The following is a 10770-nucleotide window of genomic DNA, read 5'->3' as shown; positions in this document are numbered from 1 at the left end:
GAAAGGAAAGGAAGGGAAAGGAAGAAGGGAAGGGAAGGGAAGGGAAAGGAAGAAGGGAAGGGAAGGGAAGGGAAGGGAAGGGAAGGGAAGGGAAGGGAAGGGAAGGGAAGGGAAGGGAAGGGAAGGGAAGGGAAGGGAAGGGGAGGGAGGGAAGGGAAGGGAAGAGAGGGAAGGGAAGGGAAGGAAAGGGAAGGGAAGGGAAGGGAAGGGAAGGGAAGGGAAGGGGAGGGAAGGGAAGAAGGGAAGGGAAGGGAAAGGAAAGGAAGGGAAAATAAAGAAAAAAAGGGAAAGAAAAAGAAAGGGGAAAGGAGGGAAAAGAGAGCGCGCAAGCGAGCGAGCGAGAAATGATAAAGAATGCTAGAATGAAAGGAAGAGAGTGAGAGAGAAAGAGAAATCCGCGCTGCTCCCAGTGCGGCCGGCCGCCTCCTCGCTTCCTCCAGTCAGAGATCATGGCAAGACGTGTCTGTTTTCACCGTGTGCGAATAAACCTCATGCGGCTGCTGATCCCCTGGAGGAGTCATTCTTTTCTCTTTTTGTCTTCGATTACAGAACCAGACACGCACCACTTCTTTCTCCAACTGGAGGCTGTCTGCCAGCGAGGAGATCTCCTGCGCGGCAGGCTTGGGACACTTGAGGAAATGCGTCTCCAGTACGCCCTTGACACTCACCTCGATGGAGGTCCGCTTCTTGCGCTTGCGGCCCTGTGCAGCGATCTTGTCAATGCTGGTCGGACTCCCTGTGGACGAATCCGCCTCCTCCAGCCACTTGTTCAGCAGGGGTTTCAGCTTGCACATATTTTTGAAGCTCAGCTGCAAGGCCTCGAACCTGCAGATGGTGGTCTGAGAGAACACATTACCATACAGTGTGCCCAGCGCTAACCCCACGTCGGCCTGCGTGAAGCCCAACTTGATTCTTCTTTGTTTGAATTGTTTGGCGAACTGTTCCAACTCATCAGAGGTTGGCGTCTCCTCGTCGGAGTGATCCTGGCAGTGGTGCGAGCCCAGTTCGCCGTGGTCCGGAGGCTCCCGGAGTACGGGGTGCAGGCTCTGTGCAGAGGTGGCAGCTGGAGGTGGGGTGAGTCCCCCGTGTTCCAGCATGCCGCTCACGGTGAAGCCAGGCTGCGAGTACACGTTGAGGGGTTGCCCGCTGGACGTGATAGACGGGTTCGGTGCCGGGCTCGCTCCCCAGGCGTTGGGGTGGTTAGTGTGCGGAGAGTGGTGGGCTACGTGTGGCGAGCGGTGATGGATGATCGCACCCAGTTGGAGATCTTCGCGCCCGGGCTTCACGTCCTGCTGGTCCAGGGGGCTGGTTGCCAGTGTGGAGGACCATGGGCCCCCGTCGCTCAGGCTGGTCACCCAGTGATGCCCGAGGGGGTGCCCATTGCTGGGAACTCCCTGCAAGTAATCACTTTGGAGAAGTTTCTGAGGGTTGCGGAAAGGACTCCCCTGCTGCATGCCAGCAGAGTCCGCATGGACTAGGGAGGTGGAACTGAGAATGCTGTAGGGATTCGAGGCAGCTGTGGCCATGGTCGGTGAGGATCCCCTACTAGTTATAATGTGGCAAAGGGAGCAGCTTCAGCCTTTGACATCTACGGCGCGGGGGAGCCAAAGACGCTAGTACGGGTTACCGGCACCCACTACGGCCAATCGCAGCGCGTCTCGGCCTGGCCAGGAGTAAGCTCAGCCAATAGCGGTGCAGGAGGTCGGGCTCGCTTTCCAAATTAGGCTGGTGAAGCTCCGGAGTTTCAATGAGACCGAAGCAGGAAGTGAAAAAATCTTTCGGCTCCATTGGCTGCCTAGCGCAGAGTGGCGGTCTTACATTTGATTACCACCCCCCCACCCCCACCCCGGAGTTTATGTTGATGGGGAAAAGATGTGAGGGATGCGTTGTGGGGTGGGGGTGGCAGTTAGGGACGGAGGTGGCAAATTGTGGCTGTAGAACTCCTTTTTGATTATTTAGATTAACCTACATAAAGAAAAAGTAAAACAAAGTTTAAATGTCATTTTGATCTCAGTGAATAGGGATTTTTCAGACTCACTCGGCGGTCTGGGCGGGCTAGCTGTGTGCCTGGGACTGCAAAACAAAACGTCGGTACAAACTTTGAGCAAAGTAACGTCTTTGATTGGACCCTAAACCAATAAAGTTGAAATTAATGATTCCAATAAAAACTATTTCCGTTTATTTCATTGTATTAATAACCTCGATATCAAGGTCCAAAAACTTCTAAAAGATGTTCTGTTCTTTCTGAAAAATTGTTTAGGTCACGAAGAACTGAATAATTCTGGGAAAGTAAAATCTAATGTGATACTGACAATATTCGGTTTTATTGAAGTTTGCTTCCAATCTAGCTGGTCAATTGAAAACGCTGATTTCTTATAGCTTCATACCAGCTCCCATCAGAGATCCCACAACTTCTGTTAAAGGTTCTGCTTGCTGAAGCGGGCAGCCCTCACACTCACCCTAAACGGTCTGCAGACCCACTACCAATAGGTATACAGGAAAACGTTCATGACCCTGCGCCTGATGCTCTCCCCTTGGAAAATTATTTTTAACATTCACCCACTGCCCCCCACCCCGCCGCTCACCCGATCGGCGTTTAATGTGCCCAAGAAATTCAGAGAGAGAGAGAAATGGCGGGCTGCTTGGCATCAAGTACCGCCCCCACTTCCCCAATCCTCATAAAGCTTGAATTTGCTTTCAGCTTGAAAAAACAGGGCTGCTTTTACATTTTGGATAGAAGAAAAGAGATGAAACACTTGTGCTCCTCCTAAGCTTTTATAAGTTAGGAAAGGACAAGTCCGTGTGCTCCACAGCCCGGCGCAAAGGCATCGCTTGGAAGCAGAGTGGAGAGAAATGCAAAGATTTTAGATTTCTTCTAGCTGAGAAAAGGCAACAACAGATACCCAACACGGTCATTGAAGTTAAAAAAATGACCTTTCATTGCATAATTTTGGAGGTAACCTAGCTGCCTAATTATATTTTCACTTACAGAAGACGGCATCAGAGTTCCCTTATTGGTTTGAAATTCCATTAAATATATTGCAAGAGCGCCTAGGTTAAGCTTGATTTAAATTTGCATACATTTTCATATATTTAGCAGAAATAAAAGAAGGCTTGCTGCTACCAGAAAGTCATTAAGGCATTAGTTTCTCTAAGAAGACAGATCAGAAGAATATGCAAGAAAATGAGAAAAAATAAAAACAAGGTGAGCTTATTCTGCCATTCCTTTATATAGCTAAAAAGCATTATTTCCTGTGAAATGAGTAATTTCTTATAAGAGCATAGAGCAATAGGAGCTGATATTGGTAAGTGTAAACGTGTCTATTAGGAATGAAAACCTGGCATCTGATTCAGATCTATTTCTTTTTTTCACTTTTTTTTTTTTTAAAGATAAACACTTAGTAATTATTGGCAGAGAGGATCATTTGCCATCTTCTTACCCCCTCCTCCTGCTCTCTCATTGAAACTGTAGCTTCATTTGCCCATGTCTTCTTATTGTAGAGGATTATCTGCTTTTAGAAATTGAGTTTTCCTCTCTCTCTCTCTCTCTCCCTCTCTCTCTCTTGCATATTCTGTCCCCAGCTCCCGGCCTTTTCTGCTAAGGAACTCATTTCTTTACTGCTGTTTGCATCTTCCTTTGCAAGAATGCAGTCTCATTTTTGCCTGAGATTCGCTCCCGAAGAAACAAGAACTTGTCAAAATCAAACAAAAGTAAAGTTTTTAGGTGCTCTGTTAAGGTGGCCTTTCTATGATCCATTTGTGAGTCTGTGTCGACTCAATTTAGAGGTCAGAGGGAAACGCGTTGAAGAAACCTTACGTGCAAAACGATCAAGATCATTGCCATGCTGTTTTTGTTGTTGTAGGTTCCCCACCCCCACCATGCAGCTGCCTTTGAGTGAGAGTTGCTAATCTTAGGCCATTCCGGGGGTTAAGGTAATTATCAAATGATAAGGCTTCTGCATGAAGAAGGGGATCTTTTTTCAATCTTGACTTGCCTGAATTCTTACAATCAACCTTCCTCTTGCCCATGGCCTTTGCTCCTGCTACCCTATTTTGCCAACCGCATCAAGTGGTTCAGACCATTTGCCCGAGGCTTGGAGGGGGGAGAAATAAGGAGCGGAGATCTAATCCCAGGGACAGGTTTTTACACCCTTATTTCACAGTTTTTTAGTGTAAAACTAGCTTTTTAATGGAAGTAATAGCTTTCTTCAGGAGCAGAAACTGTCGTCATCGTCTTTATTTTTCTTTTCTCTTTCTTTTTTCTTATTTCTTTTTTCTTTCTTTCCTTCTTTCTCTTTTTTTTTCTTTAATTTAAATAAATGTTCCCATGAATATAGAAACTGCCTATTGAATTCAGGTCCAATCACATCCTCTAGCAACTGTGATAGAATCTTCTCTTGCATGTAAGGTGTTTTGTTTTTTGAATAAAATATCTGCATATAGTCAAATCTTCTTGCTGTTCTAACTAATCTGCTGGAGAGGTTTCTTTCGCCCTCTCCTGTCAGTTTAACTTCCCAAGTGTAACAGATGCCGCTCTCAAGCACTCCTTTCTGCAGCTTCTCTTTATTCAGCTTCGCATATTTCTCCCCATGATCTGGGTTTCCATAGAGAGAGGAATAAAAGGGGGGACCATGGTCACAAATCCCCTGCCCCATGCAAAATAAAAGAGCCACATTCAATAGACGACCCGTCTGGACATGGGAGAAAAATAAGTTGATACGAAGCTACTGTTGCAAAGAGCTGGTAACTTATTTTTCATAGACTGCATTTTGCCTTAAACTCTAAGAAGTTACCACTGGCAAGCTTGCTCTCTCATGTAGCTGCGCTACATACACACTTGATATGCTCCACATCCTGATCTTGAAGTCCAAACCCGGGCCTCAGATCTGCTTCTCCCCACCCCCTCTAGAGCTTTGGTTTGAATAATATAACAATAGCTGTGAAACCTACCGGGTAGGGGCAGTTAAAAGTCGCTTTCGAGAGGAGCCCGGCTTTGAAGTAGAGAAACTGTAATTGTAGCGAATCCCCACCTATCTTCAGCAAAGCAGCACAGGTTTCAATTCCTGTGCCAGGCAAGTACCTGGCACAATTTTTATTCCTTGTTAAGTTGTCCTCACACTCCAATTACACACCCCACCTTATCCTTTCCCTTTGCTTTGTTTCTAAGAGGGCGATTCAGATCATTTCTAAAAGAAAGTCAGTTTGGCTTGATTTATATATGTTCATTCATTTATTTGTATCTTGAAAGTTTGCGGTTGCTTTCCTTCCTTACAAGATTTAGGGATAGCAGCTCCTGAATGTCTTCAAAGATACCCACACCCCTTTCTTTCTGAGCAAGGAAAGACTCACTACTCACAAAAGAAATTAAGCAGATTAATGTGGTTCAGGTTGTGCTCCTGTGGAAACATCTGAGCATGGCTGCAGCTGGGAAGCCTGCGTCTGGGCTCCTTTGGAAAGCACCCCAGCCATGGGGATTGTGATCTCTTGCAGATTTCATATTTCAGTGTAGATTATGAAGCATTCTCATTATGTGTACAAATTGAGGGTCGGGAGAGGAAGGTGGTTTGGGGATGAAGCTGGCAGGAGGTAAGGACAGGGAGTTGTTGGGGGGGGGGTCAGGAAATAAGTCCAAAATGCCAGATTTGATTGTGTGCAACATAGCATGAAACTCCAAACGGTAGGACATGGCACATAGACATTATCTCAAGATGAAAACCTCACCTTCAACCCAAGTTCACTTCGGAAACAGGACAAGCTAGATTGGGCTTGGTAGGGACAAATGTACTTTTCTTTTTAACACCAGGAGCTCATAAGGGAAGGGAAACAATTGAACAGACTTCTCAAAGCAGCAGAGAAAAAAAGCTGTTTTCCTGGTTTCTGCATATTGAGCTCGTAAGACTGTTCTCGGTGTGAGACACAGCTGTCCTTCAGAACACTAGCCCACTGGAGCTCCTCTTATAGTCTCCTTCTTTCTTCTTCTCCTTTTTTCTTTTTCAAAAGCTGCATGGGGGGAAGGTAAGAGGCTCCTAATATTCTGGGGGAAATTTTAAAAAAAGGAATTTAGATGACATTAGGAGGCATTGCCAATGCTGATGGTAGGAAATGGCATAATAGTTCATAGGCATGAACTAATTGAACTCAAGCTCATTGAGTTAATTTTTTTTTTTAGGTCTCTATTGGCTTTCTTGAATGTAAGAAAAAGAATCTTCAGAGAAAAGGGAAGAGGAAGAGGGGAGGGGGTGAGTACACACAGTGAATGCTGCAGCAGAAACAGGGAAATTTAAAATACTCCTCATGTAAAATCTAATACAAATACCACAATCTGTGAGAACCACTAGTCATTTGCTAGCAAAATTGAATGCTGGGGAGAAGTGCTGAGGCATTGTGTGGCTGGGGCCTCAGACAGGATGGTTAGAGGACAGGCAGGGACAATGGAGACCCTCACTATCAAGGGAAAGGATGCTTGCTCCTATAACTTCGTTGGCCAGGTTGTTTCCACCCAGTCTCAGTTGGGATCACATTTTTGCCGTTGTAATGTCGGTGGGTCAACCCTAATTTTACAGTATCCCAGAGAAAAGAGCTTTTGTGTTGTACTCAGCATAGCTATCGGTTTCCTGGCACCAGGATTTGGGATGTTTAGGAATCATTGCACTGTTTTGCATTGCAGACCAAGCCTAGTGTTGAGGAACCCAGCGGATGGTTTTACAAAATATAGACCACACTTGGAATTACACTTCTATCTTAAAAAAAAAAAAAAAAAAAAAAAGCTGCAGAATGCTTCCAAATTTAAAATTCGGTGGTAGTTTTTATTTTTATTTTGATTATTTTCTTAAAGTCAGAAGTGGTAGAGGTATTTAAAAATGGAAAAAAAATAGTTCCAGCTGTGTGATCGATCAGAGGGCGGGTAGAAATCTCTTTAAACTCTGTGCACATCGGTATTCGAGTCATCAATAAGTCTTCTGGCTGAACATTAGACGCTTTTCTTAAGTCACTTTAGCAGTTAATAGAGACTCCCCAAATTGCAAATCACTTCTTTCTTTATGGATGGATTAAGGTTTTAATGTGCAAAATTGTAAGAATGCTTAGGCTTTATTCGTAACTGAGGTCCTGTGTTCCCTGCCACCCTGTCTCCCCGCCCCTTAGTAAATGGTATTTATTTATCTGAAACGGAGAGTATTCCACGGTCCCTGTGCGGTTATGGGACTACAGGAAGCTTGATTATAGATTGATATATAGGATCCTTCTAGGAAATGATTTTTAGTAAGTAATCTGCTCAGTGTCTGGGGCTCACATTACCATTTCAGGGTCCCACAAAGAACAAGAATTTAAGTTTATCACCTTGAAAATGAGCAAGCGACCAGATTTAACCTGCTGTATTTTTCAGAAATTTAAATTGCTGCTATCATTTTCCGGGAGGAAAGAATCGAGATCGAGAAGGGGGCTGCTGATTGTGAAAATGTGTGTGTGTGTGTGTGTGTGTGTGTGTGTGTGTGTGTGTGTATGGGAGGGCTTGTGGTCCCCCCACCCAACAAAATGTACACACACACACACACACACACACACACACATACACACACAGGCACACAGAGAGTTTGGGGGAAAAGTTCAATTTGCAAGTACATTTGGGGAACCCATTTTTAACAAGAATATTAATGCTTCCTCTGTTGCGATTGCTGTTATGTTCTTTCTTCTGGGGAGAGGCATGAGTTTCCTGAGTGTTCTTAAAGTGCCCCTTTCCTGTAACTTTTCTTTTGGCTGATATCTCTTGCACTTTGCCTCACTATGGATTTGAGGAATCAATTTAGCTCCCCTGCTCTGAGAAGAGTTCCATTTGGTCGGGTATTTCGGTTTCCAGCTGCCTGTGAATACTTCAGTCAGTCCATCGTGTGTGTTGTGCGTGCACACACACATTTCATATCCAATAACTTTTTGTAGTCTCTTTTCGAAGCATGAGAGCTCAGGTAGCCAGCAGAACCTAGTCCCTGGCCAGTTCTTTGCCCTTGTTGACTCTGCTCCTGGTTTAGGTGGCTGTGTCTCCCCCAGCCAGCTCGCTCCCATTCAGGTGTTGCCGCGAACCCAAATCAGCTAGCTTCATTCTGCCGAGGTGCAAAGGCATAAAGAATCAAGAAGCTTCCCCCAGACACCAGACAAGGCCTCGGCGGGAGGGGGCGCGATCTGGGCAGCAACGGGATCCCTCACCTTCTGGAGAGTCTAGCTAAAATGCCCAGATGTTCCTGAACGGTGGACCTGACCTTACCCTCCTGGACACATACTCAATACTGGTGGTGTGGTGGGGGTGGGGAGCATTCTACTGGGAGATAGCTGTTTTAAGATAACTCCGTGGGTGGCAATTCTTTAGGCCAAATGGGTTCTATTGGGACACATAGCAGCTGGCTAGAGGGGCTTATTTTAACAGCCTTCAGGACTTCATTGCCCCCTCAACCTCTCCAGCCCCTCTTCTATTTGAAACGGGATCTGAAGGATGGTGGCAAGTCACTTTCCCTCGTTTGGAAGCGGAGGGTGGGGGCAGGGATCTAGAAGCAAGACACCAAAGTGTCTGTATTAGCCTAGAGCTCCCGGCCCCCAACCCAACTATAGCGGCCACCTGCTGGTCTTTTGGGAGAGCCCCGGACCTTGTCGGCTCAGGGAATATCCTAGTTCCTGGGCAGCCTCTGCTGCTCCATCAGGCGAGCCCCTCCTAGGTCCAAGGCTCTTTCTGACCCTTGAACACTACTAAACCTATTGTCCTTCTCTCTGAACCCGCACCTATGTAAAGGGCTCAAGGTAGTGCTTTCTCAGGAGACAAGGCCCAGCTCCTTCCCCAACAAATGATGTGTGTCAACACAGCTCTGCCTCAGTGACGCCCCCATCGGGGGATATGCTCCGGAGAACAGCACCTTTATTATTCCCCTTGTGTGTTAAAGTGACAGTTGCCCTAAAATATTTTGTCCCAGCAGCAATAAGATGTTAATTCAGATAATATTAACGATAGAATTTAAACCTGCCTATTCCTCTTTAAAAATAAGAAATTTTATGTTTTAACCATTGAAAGGGAAAGAAAACATTAGGCTTCTAAAGAAAGACATTTAGGGCAATCTAAATATCAATACTCAAATATCTCTGGTACATCTTAAATATTTCTTTTAACTTTTTCAAATAATAGTGAGAAAGAGCCTTTTTCTTTTCCTCACCTATCCTATTCTTACTATTTCTACTTTTGAGGAGAGATTGGAATTCTTGTGTGCTGTTAAACTATAGTTCAATCACATCTGCTTTCATCTTAACCTTTAAACACAATATTTTTTCCAGGTGCTTGATGTAAGCATTAGGTATGTTACCACCTCTCTTAAACAAATGGATCACGAACATCTTTGCGCATGTGTTGAGGGGTAGTGCGTGTGCATTTATGGGGTTGGACCTTTGCATATTGGAGAACAAACCTATTTGAATATAAATTGCCTTCAATAATGATCTCAACTCTTGAGTGCGGATCTCAGTTCAGCTGAAGCAGAATCTTAGAGTTGTGGAGGATTGGTTTCAGACACCCACATTAGTGATGGAAAGATGCCTTTGAGTCTCCCCTACTTTTATTCATCCCTTGCAGTAGAAGAATTGCATTTTCAAACATATTCTGTATGTTTTCAGTATCATCAAGGAGTCTTAGAAATTTTTTAAGGAGGAGGAAAATAAGTTACAACGGACACAAACAGAAATATTTTGGGAAAGATAAAATATGTTTGTTTCCTAAAATTTAACTACTACAAATGGAAAAAAAAAAAAAAACCAAGCTTTCTTAAAACAGTTTTCATGAGATGATAACTTGCATTATAAATATATTTATTCTTCTCATTTCATGTCATTAGAATAAGTCTCATCCCAGACAATTGAATTTTAAATTCTATTTAATATTCCATCCTACCACATTTTAAAATGAGGACTATCTGTACCATGCTATGAAAAGAAACCAGAATATATTTATTGTTAAGGTATGAAAGATGTTGAGGAATAATACCATGAAGTTTGGAATAAAAATATTTTCAGTTAATTTTTACTAGCCTTTACACATTCATTATAAACTCTTCCAAGTACTTGTTTGGAAATAAACATTATCTCAGCTATGTATAGCTTATTAAGAGTATGAAATAATGCTTACTTTTGTAGGTGATTGTTGAATGTAAATAACATTCGTGAAATAAGCTAACTCTGATGATTCATGGAAGTATGTTAAAAAAGATATGTTAAAGTGTTTTAGCTTACATTCTTATAGTTGGACACTGTTTTTAGATATGTTGCAGTATTTCTCATTTGGTGGATCGGCAAACTGCTTTGAAATGACTAGTAGAGTATAAGTAGATTGCAAGTAAACCTGGTGAATTAAGATGATTCTCTATCAGTTTAATTTATGTTTTATAGTTAGTTTAGCATTCTGATTTGATTGCCTTAGTAATGTGAATTGCCTACAGCTGCTGATGATACAGCTTTAATTCTGTTTTAAAGGTCATGTAAACATGTGCCTGTAGCATAAGGAATGCAAATTCAATTCCCTTTTAATGTTTTCTCACATTCACTTCACCGCCTTCACCTAGAAAATTAGTGAGATTTAATATAAAGTATTCTAATGTTATGATTTCATTAAATTCCTTTTTCAATGCTTTACTTTGCTTTTTGCAGGGTAAAGAACTCTTCCTCTGCTTTGCAGTGCATAGCTCATGCAACATATATCACTCATACTGGAGGCAGAAAAACATTTCTGTTATGATTTATTTACTT

At 43.5% G+C, this 10770-nt stretch overlaps 1 protein-coding gene across 1 annotated transcript; it reads right to left on the bottom strand.

The window, feature by feature from the left end:
- Positions 1-265: 265 nt before the first annotated feature.
- POU3F4 (POU class 3 homeobox 4) lies at positions 266-1618 on the bottom strand. The gene has a single exon (XM_032251388.1). The coding sequence runs from the start codon at positions 1524-1526 to the stop codon at positions 441-443; it is 1086 nt and encodes a 361-aa protein (XP_032107279.1). The 5' UTR covers positions 1527-1618; the 3' UTR covers positions 266-440.
- Between the last annotated feature and the right edge of the window lie 9152 nt (positions 1619-10770).

Source organism: Sapajus apella, unplaced genomic scaffold (genome assembly GCF_009761245.1).
Source record: "Sapajus apella isolate SASKATOON/1434 unplaced genomic scaffold, GSC_monkey_1.0 scaffold75, whole genome shotgun sequence".
NCBI lineage: Eukaryota > Metazoa > Chordata > Mammalia > Primates > Cebidae > Sapajus > Sapajus apella.
This window is presented reverse-complemented; position numbering and strand designations above follow the sequence as displayed.

Excerpts from the sequence above, each read along its gene's own strand:
- POU3F4 (XM_032251388.1), bottom strand. The coding sequence starts at position 1,526 with ATGGCCACAGCTGCCTCGAATCCCTACAGCATTCTCAGTTCCACCTCC.